Raw genomic sequence first — 20,308 nt, 5'->3', positions numbered from 1 at the left:
CCTCGTACAGTATGCTTCACAAAGAAATTATGACTGTGATTTTATGGATTATAACTATACCTATGACTTATATATTACCAAACAGTATTTGCATGTGCCAAACCGTATTGCATAAGAGGTCATCAGAATATAATGCCAACATTTCTCAGGGATATATTTGATTATTTGCATTTTAATGCGCCGATTAGCGAGACATTAATGAAGATAATATTATTGGCTCATGACAAATTTCATATACTTGTTGCATCAGTATTTTTTAATGTGTTTGATTAATTTACTTAATTGTATTTTGTTTGTGCTTTTATCTTTTTTTTAATTTATTCCCCTCCCTTCCTCTTTTGAGTCTTATGCCAAAAGTGCCTTTAATAGTCCAGGATAGAGTTTGTAGCTGTGGAAAATGATTTCAGGAGTGATTGCATGGATGGGGTCAAAACAGCACTTCATACTGTATATAAAATGCATTTCATACAGCTTAAATATCAGTGGTAGTTACATGAATTGTTTACAGTAGGCTTGTTGCAAAATCCTTGACACACGTCTTGTGCTGACTGACCACAATGTGAGAGAACTGTCTGATGCTTTTGAGTTTTGACTTGCATGAGAGTCAGTTATAGGATTGCAAAAAAGTGACAGTTTATCTCACGGATAAGACGAGTTAGTGGAAAATCCTGGACTTGAATGTTTATATAAAATTTGACAGAGGGCTCTCTATCAACTTGGACTCTGGAGTTGCGTCCAGTTTGACAAGTTGTTAAATTCATGGTATATAATTCAATCACATGTGCTGTGTACAGGGCGTTGCCTTGATACACATATTCTTACTGAAATACTCGTGCTCTTATTCTAGAGAAATATTATTTCAACGCAATCTAAAAACCTTGGATAGCTGTTTTAAGAACTTGTGCACATGGTTGGATATATTCTGACAACTATACAGTATGATATATATATACTGTCCCTTATTTGTATAGTTTACAAATACAAAACCTTTGCACAGACATCATTGAAATGTATTAGTATTTGTAGCATGTCAATGATCATTGCTATGCTATGTGCACCGATCAGTAATGTGTTTGATCCTTGGTCATCTGCAATGTCGGCAGAGTAAATGCTTGATGGTCTGTGCTGTTGTAAACTATTTGCTTTGGAATGTACTGCATATAGACTCTGTATTATATAAACATGATGAGCCATGGTAAAATTATGTAAAATAAAGACATTATTTTAGAGTGTGCCAGCTATGTAATTAGATGAGCACCACTGCCAGTATTTTAGTAAATAAGTAATAAAATCCATTTCCATAAATACACTCACTTTCATTACTATCTTCTATTGTTTCATGTCAAGTTTGAAGTCCCTAGACCAGTGCTTTGTGGGTTTGGGGCAAACCTTTCTCAACTGGTAGGATACATTTCTAGAAGAAACTCAGAAAATGAATGTTCAAACATGCTCAGTGTTTAGGTCTTCTTTGAGGATTTGGGGTGGGGCTTCTGTTACTGGACAAAAGATAGAAAAAATATTCCACAAAACTTCACTGTGACCTAGTCTTCATTTGTTGATCTCTGTACTTACCGTTACTGCTGTTGTACATTAGTTTGGTTTGCTGTCAACTGTACAGGAGATATACTGACCAAAACATGCTCTCTGTGCAGTAATATTAAAGCTAGTTCAACAAATTCACACTGATTCTCTTCTCTTGCATTTACAGGGTCTTTAATGTCTGTTTTAATTGTGACAGTGTACAGACTTTGCTCTGCACCATTAACTTTGGATATTTTTATTTTGGAAAATACTATGCCTCATTGTGGCTTACTTAGAACACAACTGAACACAGTTTAGCCAGAGGTGGAGACTCAAATCACATGACTTGGACTCAAGTCACAGTTTTAATTGCTTGAGACTTGACTTGATGCATGAAGAGAGTAATTGAGACTTGACTTGACTTGTGTTCTGCTGACTTGGGACTTGACTTTGACTTGTAGCCTACTTTGATGACTTGAAAAGGTTTCAAAAGTCTTGACAAAAGATCTTGTGTTGTGTAAATGACTTAGATAGAAATTGATGAGATTTGTTCAAGTTTGAGATTTGTGACAAGTTACCAAGTTGAATTTACCAAGTTTTTATCCTATTAAAAACGATGTTGCATTGAAAAGTCCTATGTATTTTGTTTTCTTTAAGATAATAAATTGATACTGGACTCTTGATTTGTTCTGACTTGACTTGGTCTTCTACATTTAGACTTAGGACTTGACTTGTGCTTCAAGACTTGAGACTGACTTGGGACTCGAGCAAAGTTGACTTGGTCACACTTCTGAGGTTAATAGAAGAAAATGTATGCCAATATTCTGTAGGGCCTACTGTGTGATGAGATTTTTTTATGGGAGGTCAGGAGTCTTCTGCCGTATCATATGAAGCTCACATTATGAATTGACTGTATGCCAGGAGCTCCCTCCAGAGGAATTCCTGAAAATCATGTGGTGTAAGGTTGGCACCATAGAGTAGCCTAAATGTTAGCACATTTAAAAAAAAATCTAAAAACAGTGATCGTCTCATGCACAGAATTTTGCATGTGTAAAACCTTGACTTGAGTGACAGCCAGCTTTTAAGGTAAATTATGTTCATGACAGCCCAACAACAGATGAAACAAAGAAAATGAAATGCACACGCACACACACACACACACACACACACACACACACATTAAAGCAAATAAACAGAGGAACACACACAAAAAGCCTCACATATGCAAACCCGTAATTTATCCAGAGACAGTTTTGAGGGCGTGGAGGAGTGAATCATGTGACTGCTATGACGTCAGCCCAGGCGCTCTTCCGGGTGTTTTTCTTCTTGAGGGTGGACTGGACCTGGACTGTGTGACAGCTAACTAACGTAGCTAGATTATTTTGTTTTCGTGAAGGTAAAGCATTTGTTTGCGAAATGAATCGTATATTTGGTAAGGGAAAACCGAAGGGTCCACCGCCAAACCTCACGGACTGCATAGGAAGTGTACGTATATCCTGAAATAACTTCTTGAACGCTGTCATGGACAAAATAAACAAAGACTGCCTTCTCGGTTGGGCTAGCTAGCTAACTGTTAGCTAACTTTTAGGAGGAGATCCCAGGCTAGCGTTAGCTATTTTTAATTAGCATGTTGTCATAACGATACAAATAGTTTCTGTATTAAGCAGGTGTTACATTATAACTGTCAGACATAAGTATCCAAAACGTGTTACGGTTTTACCTAACTTAATGTCCTATACAGTCGATAAACAAGACAGTTGTTATAGAAACAAAACAATCGGTTTGTCTGTCCAGGTTTATGAATCAGCGTTATTTCAAGGAATTGAATTAATTCAGTAGGAATTTAGGAAGAATTTATCAATCTGGCCGGCATAGAGCAGATACCGTCCCATTCTCTCAGTGAAATGGCCCGTCATCAACCAGTTATACAGGTTGTCTAGCTGGAGCTATTGTTAGTTAGCTGGAGTTATGTAGGCCGACACGACAGGAAGAAAGGATAGTATACATAGCTAATTATTGCTAATCAGGGTATTGTTTACATGTATCAGGAGGAATAGCCCACAGTATTTTCAGGTGTTGAATGTGACAGCAATTGCTCTTTCGTAGTCATTATTGATCATAATTAGACACTAAGGCTCCCATTGATACACCATTATCCTGTACGATAAATAGCCTATTCATCTCACACAAATTCCTGTTCTCTCTCTTTCCTCCTTTCTACCATAAGGTTGATGGTCGCGCTGAGTCCATTGACAAGAAGATTGCCAGACTAGATGCTGAACTTGTGAAGTACAAGGATCAGATGAAAAAGATGAGAGATGGGCCTTCGAAGGTGAGATTTCCTGCCCAATATTGTCAAATAGCTTTGCATTGAGACAGTGGCCGCTATGGGTACATGCTTTTTTCAGAACCGGTATGTGCCGCGATGATCTTTCATGGCAATGCTTCATCATAGTACTTGTGTCCAAGCCATGTTTATTCATGATGATGCATTAAATATTGTCTATTGTTTTTAATCTACCAGAACATGGTCAAGCAAAAGGCACTGCGAGTTCTGAAGCAGAAGAGAATGTAAGTTGCCACTAAGTGTCTATTAATAATTAAACATGGCATATAAATTATTTAAAAAAAAATAACTTCCTAAGCTTCAAATGTTATTCTCACCAAGTCCTGTTATTTTCTCCATCAGCCATTATGAAAGCCTAACAACTCTTTTTTATTTCAACCTTGTCTCCTGCAGGTATGAGGGCCAGAGAGATAACCTCATGCAGCAGTCGTTTAACATGGAGCAAGCCAACTACACAATCCAGTCTCTCAAAGACACTAAAACCACAGTAAGAGGCGTGACATTATTCACCATCATGATTATTCTATTCAGTCTGGTCAAGAAGATGTGGTTTGTTATTTATGTGTGCTCTGTTTCAGGTTGACGCCATGAAAATCGGTGCAAAAGAGATGAAGAAAGCATACAAGAATGTGAAAATTGATCAAATTGAGGTATTTGTCTTTTTTTGTCTACGGATTTACTTCAAAAGCAATAAATTGTTTGTAGACGGGATCGTAGTGGTCAAATTTAATGTTGCCAGTAGCACTGATATCAGTGCTAATGTAAAGAGATGGGTGTGTCAGTCATAGTGAATAATAGTGAATACAATACATTTCAAACCTCAAAGATAACACACCCTTATTCTACTCCCACAGTGTAATTTAACAAGTTAGAAGATGAAATGCCTTTTTTCTTTCATTTAACGCTTAGCAGATCCATCAGTTTTGTAGGAGGGTCACTGAGATGACTGAACATTTTAACTCATTCCATTTTCTTTAATATGCAGGATCTTCAAGATCAGCTGGAGGACATGATGGAAGATGCTAACGAGGTGCAGGAGGCGCTGAGCAGAAGCTACGGAACGCCTGAAATCGATGAGGATGACTTGGAAGCAGGTCAGTAGAGCACAGACAATGACGGGTCAAATATCATCTGGAGGCCTCAGTTGCAGTGGTGCAGTTAACACAAATCCATCTCAACAGTTTCGGTTAAAGGGAAGATTCAGCGTTTTTATAAGCCTAACATATTAATCAGTAATCAAGCCTCCTCTTAGAATGTGCCAAACGTTTTTACATTGGAGCTTGTGTTTCTGTGAAATCGGCTGCCATCTCCTATTATCATTTGCTAGCAATGCTAGCACAAGTGAATGGGGTGTGAAACCATACCTCGCAAGCCATTCCATATACTTCCATAGCTGTAATAATAGTAAGAATACATAATAGAAGTTGCTCAAACCACTTGAATGGGATTTGGTAAGGAATGGTTTGATACCCAGTTGATTGGCACTAGCATTACTAACAAATGCTAACAGGAGGCTGGTGCTGATTTCTCAGAGACAAAAACTGATGTAAAGGTGTTTTGAGTATTATAATAGTGGACATGGTTAGTGCTAAATAGGATAGGCCTCTAAAATCACTGAACCTTTCCTTGAAGTAGCAGACATCTCAGACTGAAATTTCCCATGGTTTATGCCTTGTAAGGAAGTGGTAGGTTTATCTCCTAATAGCTGTAATTGTTTGTGTGTCCACAGAGCTGGACGCCTTGGGAGACGAGCTCCTGATGGATGAGGACAGCTCCTACCTGGACGAGGCCTCGTCAGCTCCTGCCATCCCAGAGGGTCTGCCCAGCGACAGGACAACCAACAGGGTACCTCTCAATTTCAGAATTTTTCTGAGTTTGTTAGGAAATGTTCTCCATTTGTCCAGGGTTTGTCCCTATGGCAGCTGACCTCACTAGACTTTACACGTCTCAGTTTTCACAGCTTTCCCAATGAAGAGTAGATTGATCTAACGGTTTCTTCTTTGTGTTTCAGGACGGCGTTCTGGTGGATGAATTTGGCCTTCCACAGATCCCTGCTACTTAAAGGAGCAGACAGTGGCAACACTCCTGCCAGTTTTATATGTATCATAGCCTTTTGTATTTATCCAACTGACACTCCCAGCCTTAGGAGGCAGCATTGAAAATGGTCTTATCAAAGCGGTTGAATGAATAATGGAAAATACCAAATAAGAACTTAACTGAAAGTTATGATTGTTATTCTATCTTTTCAATGAACAAATATCTTATTCCTCTGAGGTGATTCTTGGAATTTGGATTCTCTTGACTTTCTACCTTTTCTGCAGCACTGTGTTGCCAAAAAATAAATTATATTTTTCAAACGAGCCTTAACTTTGTGTGATAAAATGTAAGGAAGAAATTCAAAAGTCGTCGTTTATATAAAGCCGCTTTATTGTACAGTGAAGTGTGTCCATGTGTGTATTCAATAACTTTAATACAATCCTTAGACATTTTGACGCTCATTAGCAAAAATAAATACTTTGATTTCTTCAGGACAGATCTGTTCTCCACAAAGAGAAAAACTCCTGATGTCATGACCTTGTAAAATTGTCAGTTTGCCATCACCAGCTCAGCCTGAAACTGTGAGGGAAGATCTTTTGGTGCAGATACTCCATTATGCTGCTATTGCTTCGAAGGTTTTCAAATTCATAGTAAGGAATCTATAAAAAAAATGAAAAAATCCATATGGAATTATTTCAGAAACAAAACCAAAAAAACAAACATGCACAATTAGTCATAACGGCCAGAAAGACTCAGAGTATTAAGAGCCTTAACATTCAAACCAGTATCCCATCATCTCAGAATTGGGATACTCGAGTATTTAATTTTTGGGTTGGCTCATGTAAATATCCCATTCGCAGTAACAGATAATTTGGCTCAATTATGAGAATACCCAGTGAAATAGCTCAGATATCCTGCTATTAACCAGGACAGTGAGGTCTTAGGCATCATATATAATATTTGTGTTGAATCAACAATAGAAAGCTGTTTACACAAAGTCAGAAATGTTACCAGAATTCAAAAACGCTACATACACCACCCATACATGTCTGTTACAAATCAACACAGTGGATATATGCACTGTGCAGGTAATACAGCTCATTATCTACACCCTGTGAACTCCCATAATTAGCCATATATTTATATGGTTCCTAAAATGTGCCTTCAATTTTTTATTTTTCATTCACTTGATTCATTCTTGCCAAGAAAATAGAAAACACAAACAGCAATAAATTAATTATATCCGAGCATACATAATATCATAAAACTATTTGATCATCACTATTTAGCATTTCCATATCCCATATACAAATAAACTTCAAAATAAGCGTACGCATGATGCTGAGGTTGTGCAGTGGTACAAACATTGTCACATCTAGTTTGCATTTTTATAAATCTTGTTATTTTTTGTGTGGAAAGATGTGTATGCATCTGCTTTGTGCATACACACTGTTTATATACGTGGCCTTTAATCTTGTTTATTGTTGGGTTTTGTGGTCTGCAGGAGCCACAAAAGGATGGTAATATATACTATACGTTTAGTAATATGAAGAATACAGAACAAACTAAAACCAATGGGCAGATGGATATCTTGCAGAAAAATGTCAACAACAGGGAAACAGAAAACAGAAGCAGCCTTTCATATAACATGCAACTATGTCAAACGTAACAAAAGAGAAAGTAAAGCTCTAACCTGAACGACTTCATATCCCAGAAGCCTCAGATGTCGCTGCTTGATGGCCTCTTTCCCGAGCAGCTGCCTCGTGTTTGCAGTGAATCTCTTTTGTCCATCGATACAAAGAGCGATCCTGTAAACACACATCATATTCCCCAATAGATTTGAGCCGTTTAACAATGAAATTAGGATTTTATTTATTTATTTTATTGCCTCTACATTATTTTGCCTTCATGAACTATTTTATATTGTCATGCCATCATGAATTTCTCAAATTTTGCACCAAATCAAGTCCAAAAACTCTACTATACAAGTTGCACATGACATTTACCTCTTGCAGACATCATCATTATGACTGGCAGGCAACACATATCCCTCTCCATCAAGCTTTATTTCCACATCTAGAAGAACAAAAAATAAATGTTTAGCTTCAAGTACATGAAATAAGAAATATTTTAGAAAATTAAATCAGCTGTTTGCATGTTACCTAGTGTGTAGCAGTAGGGAGTCAGAACTTTGGATGCAAAGTATGTGCGAGCCCCAAGCAAATCCACCAGTCCGGTTTTCACACCGTTGTACAGATGCCTGTCCACTGGAGTCTCCAGAGAGCGGCCCGGCATCAGGAAAGACTTGACGCGGTACTTAGGAAGGAGCCTGGGACCCTGAAGAGACAACAGATGGGGTCTCAAAAGATGAATGAAACATATAAACACATAGTGCATCACAACTTGATGTGACTGCTATCTCAAATTTTGACTCCAATTTCACTTCAGCTCCATTAAAAACCAGATATTGGTGATCTGCCTTGCATTTCTGTGCCCATTTTGTTGTGTGGAAATGTATTTTTCTTACTCCCACCTATATGCGACAACACATTGAGATATTTCCAGCGTGAAAATTTTCCAGCTATCTAGGTAAATGTTGGGTTTTGTTGTCAGTCCTTCAGAATCAAAGAGTGTATTGGACATCACATGCTGATGATATGTACGGTGCAAGAGGGTGTAACCGAGTATCTGAGGATGGTTGTTTCCTTTAAAGTTATATTTGGCATGACATTATCAACGTTTGACAGAATTTAAAATATTTTACCTCATAGAAAGGACATTCCAGCTTCACAGTCATGTAGAGCTGGGTCAGCTGTGCCAGAATGAGCCGGTCCATTCCTGTGCCTTGCTCTACAACACAAAGAGAGAGAGACACAAATTAGAGCTCAATACGTGCAACAATTCCAATGGAAATTTAAATATGCATTCATGACAAGTTAACAGATATTGCAGGTCTTTGATGACATGCTTTACCTTGCAGTTGTTGGAGGAAGTAATTGCTAAAAACTTTGGAAACAAAATTAACAGGGAACCTCTCCACCAGGATGCAGGAGTGGAGCAGGTTCAGTACTGTTCGAGGCTGGAAGTGAGAGAAGCGTGTCTGCAGGGTGGCTTCGACCTTCCTGAACACATTACTAGCGTTGGGCGGCAGGTAGTTCAGCTTCCCAAACGGCATGATCTGCCTGGCCACCTGGCTGGTGGTGTAGTCGTCCGCTCGGTACACAAAGCTCTCAGCCACAGCGTCAAACACCGGCGGGGACAGGATGTTCCTCCGGCTGAAGTACTGTATCACCTTGGTGACGGTCTCTGGGTGGGAGGTGAAGGCCATCGTGGGCACGTGCCTCTCCATAGCCCGCACAAAATAGTGATCACTGTGACCAAAGTACATCAGCCCCGCAAGCACCAGGGTGAGGTCCTCATCGCTGAAGTGAGGCACATGCCTGACAGCCTGCTTACACAGACTGATCACAAGCGGCATGGCCTGGGTCTGGTTCAGGCTCACCAGGGCACTGAGCAGCCCGCTGACAGTAGCAGGATCCATACGGGAGGTGACTGACACCGCGTGGGTGTGCATGGCGTTCAGTAGGTCCTGGTATCGTCCACCCTCACCCACCCCATCCTGCAGAAGTCTGTAAACAGCAGTGAGGTCTGCTAGGCTCCACTGGGCAGGCTCCTGTTTCTGGATTTGTTCCATCACCTGCTGCAGCATCCCACAGCCCGGACCCTCCAGGGCCAGCATCGCCCGCCCCAGGGCACACAGCTGCCCCACGCTCATCTGCCCTCTGTCAAGCCTCTCCTGGCTCTCAGACACCAGCCGCACCATCAAGGTGCTCCAGGGATCCAAGTAGAGGCGGGTGCAGGCGAACAGAGCCGAAACCAACCCAGCATCCGTCAGGCGCTCGGAGTCCTGCTCCAGCTGGAAGCACAGCGCCCTGATAGTGTCCTTCTCCAGCACTGTAGGATCCTTCAGAGAGTGGCCCTCCTGCTCCAGGTCAGCCACACGGTGCAGTGCTGCCGCCGCCATGGTGTCAGATATGATCTCCACGGTGCACAGCAGTCTGAGAACCTGCCGGGACGAGGAGCTGCTCCCTAGACGCTCCCGGAAAGCCCGCTCCTCTGCGTCTGTGGGCCGATGCAGCTGGGTCAGACGGAACCTGGGAATAGAGTCTCTGTGGAGTCCGACAGAACCGGTGGCGAAGAAGGACGGGTCCCTGACGATGGTGGACAGGCCCATTCTCCCCCAGTCCGACTGGAGCTTCCGGCAGCCCTGTCTCCGGATGCAGCAGCCAGCTGAGGTCCACAGGCATGCCACACAAAAGGGCTCTGCTGCACTCTTGGCACTCAGCAGCCTGGAGAAGCAGCTCAGTCCAGCAGGAGGATAACGGTGTATCCCGGTCTGCCCGAGCAGCTGAAGTCTCTGGATCAGCTTGAAAGCCATGGCCCCGGTCCAGGACTCCTCAGACACAGCTGACTCCACAACAGAGAGAAAACAGACAAATTAAAAACAAGAATTAGTTTAGAAGATCAACACTTTAGAAAGCATGTCAGTCCTACAATACAAATTGTGTAGAGATAAACTAATAAAAGAGTGCTCAGCTCCACCTGTTCCTTATGTTAACTAATCAACCTTTCAGGGTGTTACGAAATCTCTTGATATCCTGTAACTTAGTGACATTAGCTATTACATACCAAGTGAGGATGCGACCTTATACGACCATACTGAGGTCATTGAAACTGCAAACGTATGATGCCAATGTAACTCTATCAGATGCTGCTATGATTTGTCATTTTGCCCTTGCTATAAGCGGAAATGAATGTAGGAGCAGCTAAGTTAGCTTGCTAGCCGGCTAACAGGTCTAGAGTACTAGTCATTTGCTAGTCCTGAGGCTAACACTTCACAAATGTTACCGTGGTGCTCAATGATCAGTCCAAAGTGATGGGTAACAATAAATGATAAGAATACCGTAAACTGGAAAAGACCATACCTGGACCTTCCAAACGGCACAGTCCCGCTAGCAAGGAGGATGCAGTCCGTCCTAACGTGGTTCCGTTCCGTAACTAGGTGAATCATGCTGCGTTCAGGGCTCCTCGTAAACTCCTGTGTCTGAGTTCTGAAATCCTATGACTTCTCTCGTCCGACTGCTTTTGGTCGGAAATAACAACAAAATGACCCTGTAACGGGTGTTTTTTTTGGTGGCTGTTTTTTTTTAATTTTGAGAATCTGTGCTGCAGTGACCGAATGAAAAGGAGAAAATGCACTCATAGGCGTGGATTGTTTTAATGAAATTTTAAGCCAGAAGTTGTTGTACAGAATATATTTGTATATCCAAGACGACAACTTGCAAGTATGCACAAAAATGAATGGTTAAACAAAGAATGAAAATAGAAACATTCAGCAATATTAATTATTTTGCTTGAATGCCTTGTAGTAACAAACGTTAACATAAATTGTTGACAGAGTTATGATCTCTGCTGTCTAAACGTTAGGCCTACGTCTCGACAATTATGTTATAATGGACAATGCCATATTTACTGCAATATTTATAGTATAAAGTGGTAATACAATGATTTACCACTTTGTTGGATCGTTGGATGTGCGCTCAACACGTAATTACGATATTTCCAACAGCACACTCTGGTTCAGTTTCAGTTTCTGCCAATTATCTGAAACTTATGATAGACACTAGAGGGCAACATAACCCACGTAATAGCTGCATAAACCAACTTCATGTTAAATGGTTTAGCAAATAAATGGCCAGGAAGGTTATTTTTGGTCAGCCGACATGTTTGCCTGTTATATGTAGTTATCAGCAGGCCTAACTGCAATACTCAAGCTCATTAACTTAATTAATCTTCCACAAAATTTCAGTTGTCACCCTCCCTCTAAAATCAAAATACATAAAATGAGTTTTAGAGACTGCAATTTGATAATGTGCTGTCATGCAACTTCCAAAACATAAGGAACACCGGCATGTCTTAACATGACTTGGTCCACTGCAACAGCTTGGGCAGATTCTTCCAGGAGCCTTGGAAAGTTGAGACATGTCCTCCCCAGCAAATTCTAATATTGTGGTATTGTCAGTAGTGGAAAATGCCTCTGGATCTCAGGCACTGCTGGAGAATCTGGGATAATCTCTGGTAAGTGTGTGTGTGTTTAGTTATCCTGCCCATCAAACAGTTCAGTGACCTCTTGTGCCTTTTAGATAAGCTGTGTCACCATGTAGGACCGCTCCCTTCATGACAGAAATGCTTCACCATGGGAAGGTGAGCACAGTTGTTGGGCGTTTTCCTTTTCACCCCGAGGGGTTGAATTCAACTATGCCAGAAGAATGCACTCCATTTTTCAATACATACCGTCCACAGCCACTATTATTACATCTTAATGTGTAAAATGTTTGTATTAATCTTGTTTAATATGCATTTTCCCCTTTCACAGCCTTAAAGAGAAATAACTCCAGCCACTGCTAGTCAACACATGTCGAGTGAATTTGGTAATGGGGGAGAGAGCGCTTGTCAAGACTTGAACATCACCTGAAGGGGGGGGGAAAGGCTTCTTAGCTATACAGCATGAAAAAAAAGACAGGGTAATGCAACACTTATTTCAGTGGTCATTTATGCAGGGAAAAGAAGTCAGCAAAATACAACTTGATAGAGGGCTTTATTTAAAAAGTTTATATTATAAAATGTAAAAATTCAGCTAAACCCGATCACATGAATTGCAAAGACTTTTGTCCCTTACAGTTGCACTTCCAAGGTGCTGCCGCTTTTCACATCTTTACATGACAAGAACAGACAACGACAATCCCTTAGGAAATTTTCTCCATTACAGATGTGTAAAATGGGCAATACTGGAAGTTCACAACAGATACAGTCGATAGTTATTGTTTTGGCTTGTTTACAATGGGGTTTATAGAGTTGAGACATGCAGCACGGTGATCTAGCTGATGGGAGAGACACACAGAGGGTGGAAACTAATATGCTGGTATGGCTTTTTAATCGTCCTTGTCCTTGGCACCGTGCTTTAGGATGCGTGTGAACTCCACATAGTTGAAGTTGCTCTTCTTGTCGATGGGGGCCTCCCTGAAAAGCTCATCCACCTCCTCATCTGTAAACCGGTCACCCATTGTTGTGAGCAGCTCTCTGAGGTAATCCTCCTGGATGAAACCTGACGGGGAGACAAAGTCAAATCAGATAAGAATTCAGGGAGTGCCAAAATCAGTACCCAAAATAACTCCAGAGGACTTTTTCCTTTTGACTGCAACAGTACAATCACTGTCCTTGAGAAACTGTAAATCCTCATGAAACTGTCCCATTTCATAGTGTTAAACAATTTTAGATTTTGTGGTTCCTATGAGTCACTGTCCTCCATGACCTGACATTTTACTTAAAGAAGAACTTACCTGTGCCCTCTTCATCGAAGCAAGCAAACGCGTTTCTGATCACATCCTCAGGATCTGTGCCATTCAGTTTCTCTCCAAACATGGTGAGGAACATGGTGAAGTTGATGGGCCCGGGAGCTTCAGTCATCATGGCCTCCAGGTACTCATCAGTTGGGTTTTTCCCTGTTTAAGACAATAAAGGCATCACAGTGCATTAAAATAAAGTCCCTGAAGAGTTTAAATAACAGATGAAAAACAATAGATGCTAAATGTAAATATGTTTTTTTATCGCTCTAGTTAACAAATGTTCCATCTTGGCCTTGTGCCACTTTCAAAACCAAACACGTACAAGGCACATCTTTGAAAGGGGTTAAGATTTTCACATTAACAAAGCCTATCTGCAACAGAGACAGTGTCCACCATAAATTACAAAAAGCTACAATGCTGAATTCCAGCGATTTAGAAACATGAATCAAACTTTGAAGTAATAATGAGGCTAACAGAAAACCTCTGATCTGACTCCAGCTCATCCTGAAGTGAAGACCGTTTCAGAGACCCTGCTTGTTAAAGCTCCTACTCACCCAGCGAGGCGAGCATGTCGTGGAGATCCTCTTTGTCGACAAACCCGTCGCGGTTCTGGTCGATCATGTTGAAGGCCTCCTTGAACTCCTGAATCTGAGACTGGTCAAACATGGCGAAGACATTGGAAGTGGCACGCTGAGGGCGCTTCTTCGTGGTCTTTCCCTTTGCTCTTTTGCTAGACATTTTGATTTTGTTTTATACCTGTGGAAGTAAATACCACACAGACTTATTAACTTTCTTGCAATGACAGACAAAGACTTTCTACATAAAAAGGAAGGCACTACATATCAGTTTTTAAATATTATTCCTGAGCCTTAGGACAGTTAAGTGTGTATTTTCTCCCACCACTAGAAATAAGACCGGCTGTACTGTGCTCTTATGTTTACAGCATACAGATTGATTTTTCGTCCACAAGATAAGTCTGGTGAGTCTCCAACTGATTGCGAACTAAACATTTCCAGGTTGTATATTCCTATAAAACTAGTGGCTTTAGGAGAGAGTTCTGATCAATGCTTATTAGATTGATCTAGGCCACAACAACATGTGAATTCATAAATTAAATAGTATTGCCCTATGAGGAACTGTGAAGCAGAAATTAATTTCGACAAAATATACCCTGATATGACAGCTAGTATGATAGACAAAATTTGACAACACCCATGACAAAGAGGGGAAACAATTTAATGAAAGTGGATCATGCAGCTACCCCAAATAAGATTTGGTCATTCATTCCCACATCTCTGTGGCGGGGTGATCTAATTCCGAGGCAGTGACTCCCCAGTGGGGCGTCCCGCACTGCGCTATAAATGGAAATGTTCTCCAGCCCGCTAGGTTACCCTCATTGAGGAGAGGAAAAAGTACTGATGTGAGGACAGATGCCCTTATCAGGCGATGTCTTCTTCTCGTGTGTTGTCTCCTACTCTCCCCTCTGTCATGTTGACGCCTGCGGCTGGCTCGGTGTTATGGAAAGTGCCTTGATCAGCTTAGGTCAGAACAGCTGGCAAGCACTAACATTTTTTTAAACTGCGCACGCTGGTTAACACGAGCGCCACAAACACAACGAAGCAGCCCGTCTCCCTTATGTAAAGTTTTTGTTAAATTCAATCATCTCATCGTAACAGATAACGCGTTACAGGCTGCATACGATAGGTTTGCGGCCTGGCTTGGGCCAAGTTACCTCGATTAATTTATGTGCGTACAACAGTCACTCTAAACATCGAGCGGCCGCTAATGTTACTCAGGTTTACGAGAGGAAGTTTCCAATCATAAAGCGAACCAGCTAACCCTACGTTTCTAACTTACCAGCTTATTAAGACGACAGGTTTGGCAACATTACGTTAGCTTGGGACTTTAGCGGGGCAGCTAACAGTTAGCCATGTTCAGTGTACAAATCGAGCATTCAAAATGGCACACTAGCATGTTAAACAACGATATACGTTTAAAATTAACAATACGTATGTAGTCATGATAGCAAAGCATAAATACTGCAGGTATAGACAACATACAAGAGACAAACAAAAACATGAATTGTCCTACCTGACAACAAACGGATACTGGTCAGCTAGCCCGTGCTGCTCCTTTTCTCAACCACCGCCCTTACTTCCTGATAATACTCTTCGTACCGTACAGGAAATCCAGAACAAACCAACTCAGAAAAATGGGGGAGGATCAAAGTAATTAACCGCTATTAGTTGTAACAAAACAATTCCTAATGTGGTTAAGTCTGAGATCTAGCATCAGCTACAGCTATACTGAATCATACTTTTGAAATAAAGTCCTAATATTCCATTTTACTTCGTAATAAAATATATGTTGTAGTTGCACACACCCCACGAAGTAAATGCAGCTTCCACAACACACTGCCTTGCCTGCGTTGACATTCCTGGATATGCCCTTTTAAGGGCAGAAGGAATGTATCCTCCTTTGCATTGTGTAACCATAAAACAAGATAAGGTTAAATAAACTTGGATGAAAATTTCCCCGTGGGGAAATTGGACATCATTATCACCAAGGCGAACATTTCAGGAGATATCATTAGTTGTACCTAAACTTGAACTTGAACTTGTCGTTTAGCATGGTATTATTTGTTTTTACTTTCATAAGATGGCATAAGACAGATGAATAAGGTGAAAATATAAAAATATCAATTTTCTCTTTATAAGGCTTTTTATTTTTGCTGTACATGTTTTTTATGAAAGCAAAATGGAACATCACAAACATGTCCTTCTGTCTGAATCTGTATGTACTGTATGAAAATAATCAAATTGAATTTCACATACTAATGGCATTTATAGGACCTAAATAAAGTGAAAAATATTGATAGGATGGATAATTATAGATGCTGACAGTGGACACTAGCATGACTCCCCAACCTGGGTCAGACAACAGTTGGTACCTCAGTCAGTGTTGTGAGGCTTACTGCTGGGATGCAAAAGCAAGAGAGACTTGTGGAATTGATGACTCACATGTTAAAATAAGCCACAACAGTAACCTAGTGTTTTGTCAGGGATCATATCACTTTCAAAGGTGATAACAAAATGGTTGAACCATGCAGACAAGCCGGAGGTGCCATCAGTCAGTCTTGGTTATGCTTACTTTAAATATATTCAAATTTAGCAGAAACCCAGTCGACATCTATACAACCCTGTAAGCAAAACTCATAATTGGGGTTAATACTGTTCTCAACAGCAAGTAGTCTATTGTTTGAACTGTTAAATAAACTACAGATCTAACTGTGGCTGAGAGCAGGCTCAAACTGGACATAGTGTTTGTCATGTTGTATCTATAGGAGATGACCACAGTTGCTAATCAGCACCAGATCGCTCCAGACCACACTGGAAATAAAAAGACAGTTTCTGGGAACTCAACAAGGATCAACAGAACTGTATATCCATCATCAGGTTTTGCAAAAAGACAGTGTTGTAATTTTTCATCCTACAGTGCTTTGGTCCAACTGTTATTCCAGGCAACCAGAGACGATGTTGGAGAGTCGTCATTGTGTATATAATTTATCAAACAAGGATTTCTTTCAATATGTGATTGATCAAACCAGGATTTGAACCCCTGCGTAGAACCCGAATAGATTTCCATCAACTGAAACAGTTTACACACAAGCATCTAGACATCAAGCATTTCATGTCTTTGTGAAAGATACAGTAGTTTTCTAATTGACCTGATCTTTTTGTATTCATTTGTAAGGCACAGCTGAGGAAACTGAAATGTATAGTTGGTGAGAGGAATTCTAAGTAAATTTTATGAGACATTGTACTGTCATATTTAACCACTAGAGTGTGCTAGTGACATTGAAAACATCTTATTTAATTCCCTTCTCAAAGCAGTTTAGACCAATAGTTTCTTGAGGTAGGCTAATGGGTAATTAGTGTCTGGATATTAGTTGATCCTCTGTGTGAGCTCAGTGAATTTGCTTCTGTCTTAGAAGTGTTGACTGTAAAATGTTCATGTAGCCTCAGTGTAAGGAAGACAAGAAAAAACATAAAAATAGTCTTAATGGATCTCTTGAGACCTTCATCCAGTTGGACATTCCTGGAAAGCTGAATCCAGTGAAACACTGCTAGGATGAACATGGTTTGTTAAAACCGTATTAACTCAGAGTGAGGTTGGGGTCAACTCAAATTCCTAAATTCAAATTCAATTTTGCCATTTTTTAGCACTTTCTTGGGTCATTCATGTGCGCTAAACTCTGAATTATGATATTTCCGACAGCACTTGAAGGCAGCGTTAAATCAGAAACAATTCACAGACTCTTCTGCCACATTGCAAATGGTTGTAGGTTCAAAGTTTTCGGGTTATAACCTGGGAGACTTTTTTGGTGGAGTGACAATAGGCCCCTTGGTGATACAATTCATCAGAGACGATGGGAAGCACTATTGCTAAAATAGAACTATGTGGCATATGATCCTCCCTCTTAAATACCATGAGGTATGACGGGATGAAGTCATTAGGTGAATGTGTTATCACGTTCCTGGCTAGATAAGCACTTGAGTTTTCCATGGAACTGGAGAGTTTCAAGGAAAAGATTCTTTATATGACTTGTGAGTGACAGCTGTTTAGTAATTGGGGCTTAGATTCAGATTAGAGTAAAGCCCAGGATGTTTCCAATAAAGGCTTTTGAGAGACTGCATGTTATTCCCTGAAGTGCAGTCATGCTCAGGGATCCTGTAGGTTACTGCACCTCTAGGTGTCTGACAGGGTACTAACACATGGGCTTTATGATCTGACTGTACTTGATTTACTGTTATGTGTTTGTTGTTTGCTTCATGATGAGGAGAGAAGACTGTTGAAAGTATATCTTGTCACCATGAATATAAAATATGTAAATCCTTTGGATCATTGCTGGACTGAATGCATCTTTAAGGGAAAACAAATAAAAAATAATAATGAAAAAAACAAAACAAAATTTGTGATTATATACAGTTGTTAGTTCAATATAATTACCTGTGGGACTATTTCTGCCTCATTATCCTCGGTAAACATTATACCCTTGTGGATATTATTATCGCACAGTATAATTTGCACAGTGGACATTGCATTGTGTCACTTTCACTTGCTATGTTAAAGGTATAATAACACAGTTGGGGCAACTTCTCAACAATACAAAACATATATATTCAGAAAACAACACAATTTATCTGCTGATGGAGTTTTAATTATACTCAACAGTGCAAGTCATCTGCTGCTTTGAATAAATCATAATAACTAGCACTTTTCTTAACAAAATCGCAAAGTGCGACAACAACAACACTGAACTATGTAACAGTGTTAATATAATAATTCAAATTTACTCTATTCTAACATTTAGTGTAACTATTTTGCTATTGAGCTAACTGAAGTGGTTCAAAACAGCCATGTTGGCAGATGATTTAGTGGCTGGTAACCTATATTCCCAATGTAAGCCTTCTCCCATATCGGATGATCCTATCCATTGGAAAGCATCTGTTGTTACGATGACACTGCTTGAATTCTTGTAATAGCCTAGTTCTCCTCAGTGTATTATGGTGGCTGATCTACTTTGGTGAGCCTGCACCCAAGGTGGCTGCCATAAAATTTTAAGTATGTGGAGTGGTTGAGGCCCAGAAAGTAGGAATGATCAAAACAAAAGCCTCAGAAGTGTTTGGCTTCATGATATCTTTCCTATGGAAACTCATCAGGTGTTTGTGTTGCAGTAAAACGTCTGGCAGTCATCTCAAGTGCACCTTCCAAATGGCCATGAAGTAACCTGATATAAATAGGAATGTCCTTTCTATCCACTGTGGTGCTCTGTAGATAAATCTGTCATGTAATTAAAATGTGTATTACAGCAATGGAGTGAAACTGTGACTAGAAAGTCTTCAACTCAGATCCAAATTATCATTTCGGTCTAGTTGCTTTGTGAAGAGGAAAGCAGACCAGAGACAGAGAAAAGATAACATCCCCCCCCCTACCCCCCTACCCTCCTACAGCCAGAGACAGAGAGAGAGTGAGTGAGAGGAGAGAGAGAGAGAGAGAGAGAGAGAGAGAGAGAGAGAGAGAGAGAGAGACTAACTGGCATGTGTTGTATGTGAAGCAAGTAACAATAGCATAGCTAAAGTTAGCAACATTCACAGCTGTGACTGCGATGATAAAGAGTAAAGACAAAAGCGGCTGGAGGTTCATCCAGCGATGGGGCAACAGGCCAACAAGATCTTCACCTACAGTAGGCCTACATGGAGCTTCTGACACTTCCAGGATACTGACATGCAACATTGTGTGATGGATTTTTTTTATTTAGGAAATAATAAATGGCCTTTATTTGCAACTGATTGAAATGGCATTACATTTAGCCTTTTAGAATTAAACCCACCACTCCAGGTGTCACTGCCTCACTGAGGACAGGCAGGCAGTGAGGTGATCTGGTATTATGATATTGGCTTAAAGTATTTAAGCCCTTTGATATTCAAAGCTGTGGTCAACTCTATTTATATCCTGACCCTTGTCAGGTTATACAAACAAACAAACAAGCGAAAACATAAGTGAGTGAATGAATGAATTAATTAATTAATTAATAAATGAATGAGTGAATGTTGAATGAATACATTAATGAATGAAATAATGAATAAATTAATAGATAAATGAATAGGCAGACAGACAGGCACATACATACATACATACATACATACATACATACATACATACATACATAGGCTCCTATATGCATACATTACATACATAGGTTACATGCATAAAATTGACAAAAAGCCAAATAGGCACATTGAAAAAATGACAAATAAAATCCATAGGCAAGAAACTAACCAAAACAACAGTGATTAGTGGGCCTGCGTTTACCTGCACAAAGGGCAGCATTGATCATTGCCAATGATCTGCACCCATGGGCCAAATGTGCTGCGCTCCGGGAGTTGAGTTGCCTCCGCTCCGCTCCCAGCTATATTTATCTGCGCCCTCGCCA

The 20,308-nt window shown here is 40.3% G+C and overlaps 3 protein-coding genes across 3 annotated transcripts; 1 reads left to right on the top strand and 2 right to left on the bottom strand.

Annotated features, from left to right (window-relative positions):
- Positions 1-2,847: 2,847 nt before the first annotated feature.
- Positions 2,848-6,225, top strand: chmp5b (charged multivesicular body protein 5b). The gene is made up of 8 exons (XM_071525901.1): positions 2,848-3,006; positions 3,749-3,853; positions 4,046-4,092; positions 4,262-4,355; positions 4,447-4,518; positions 4,854-4,962; positions 5,598-5,713; positions 5,880-6,225. The coding sequence occupies exons 1-8, from the start codon at positions 2,938-2,940 to the stop codon at positions 5,928-5,930; spliced, it is 663 nt and encodes a 220-aa protein (XP_071382002.1). The 5' UTR covers positions 2,848-2,937; the 3' UTR covers positions 5,931-6,225.
- A 168-nt stretch (positions 6,226-6,393) lies between these two features.
- fastkd3 (FAST kinase domains 3) lies at positions 6,394-10,953 on the bottom strand. The gene is made up of 7 exons (XM_071525570.1): positions 10,891-10,953; positions 8,879-10,372; positions 8,670-8,755; positions 8,068-8,242; positions 7,912-7,981; positions 7,599-7,713; positions 6,394-6,564 (listed from the first exon to the last, which is right to left on the bottom strand). Exons 2-7 carry the CDS (start codon positions 10,341-10,343, stop codon positions 6,466-6,468), a joined length of 2,010 nt encoding a protein of 669 aa, XP_071381671.1. The 5' UTR covers positions 10,344-10,372; positions 10,891-10,953; the 3' UTR covers positions 6,394-6,465.
- Positions 10,954-12,546: 1,593 nt separating this feature from the next.
- On the bottom strand, positions 12,547-15,482 carry myl12.1 (myosin, light chain 12, genome duplicate 1). The gene is made up of 4 exons (XM_071525603.1): positions 15,403-15,482; positions 13,866-14,067; positions 13,306-13,467; positions 12,547-13,070 (listed from the first exon to the last, which is right to left on the bottom strand). Exons 2-4 carry the CDS (start codon positions 14,047-14,049, stop codon positions 12,898-12,900), a joined length of 519 nt encoding a protein of 172 aa, XP_071381704.1. The 5' UTR covers positions 14,050-14,067; positions 15,403-15,482; the 3' UTR covers positions 12,547-12,897.
- Between the last annotated feature and the right edge of the window lie 4,826 nt (positions 15,483-20,308).

This window comes from Centroberyx affinis, unplaced genomic scaffold, assembly GCF_046629955.1.
Source record: "Centroberyx affinis isolate AG114_WGS23_722 - 3 ecotype Tasmania unplaced genomic scaffold, CSIRO-AGI_Caff_v1 ptg000109l_1, whole genome shotgun sequence".
Lineage (NCBI taxonomy): Eukaryota > Metazoa > Chordata > Actinopteri > Beryciformes > Berycidae > Centroberyx > Centroberyx affinis.
Note: the sequence above shows the minus strand (reverse complement) of the source record. Positions and strands in the feature narration are given on the sequence as shown.

Coding starts and splice junctions, on each gene's coding strand:
- chmp5b (XM_071525901.1), top strand. CDS start 2,938: ATGAATCGTATATTTGGTAAGGGAAAACCGAAGGGTCCACCGCCAAAC. Junction 3,007..3,748: donor TCACGGACTGCATAGGAAGT/GTACGTATATCC, acceptor TTCTACCATAAG/GTTGATGGTCGCGCTGAGTC. Junction 4,963..5,597: donor TGAGGATGACTTGGAAGCAG/GTCAGTAGAGCA, acceptor GTGTGTCCACAG/AGCTGGACGCCTTGGGAGAC.
- fastkd3 (XM_071525570.1), bottom strand. CDS start 10,343: ATGGCTTTCAAGCTGATCCAGAGACTTCAGCTGCTCGGGCAGACCGGG. Junction 8,756..8,878: donor CTTCCTCCAACAACTGCAAG/GTAAAGCATGTC, acceptor TTTGTGTTGTAG/AGCAAGGCACAGGAATGGAC. Junction 7,714..7,911: donor AATGATGATGTCTGCAAGAG/GTAAATGTCATG, acceptor GTGTGTTTACAG/GATCGCTCTTTGTATCGATG.
- myl12.1 (XM_071525603.1), bottom strand. CDS start 14,049: ATGTCTAGCAAAAGAGCAAAGGGAAAGACCACGAAGAAGCGCCCTCAG. Junction 13,468..13,865: donor CGACATGCTCGCCTCGCTGG/GTGAGTAGGAGC, acceptor TGTCTTAAACAG/GGAAAAACCCAACTGATGAG. Junction 13,071..13,305: donor CTTCGATGAAGAGGGCACAG/GTAAGTTCTTCT, acceptor TCTCCCCGTCAG/GTTTCATCCAGGAGGATTAC.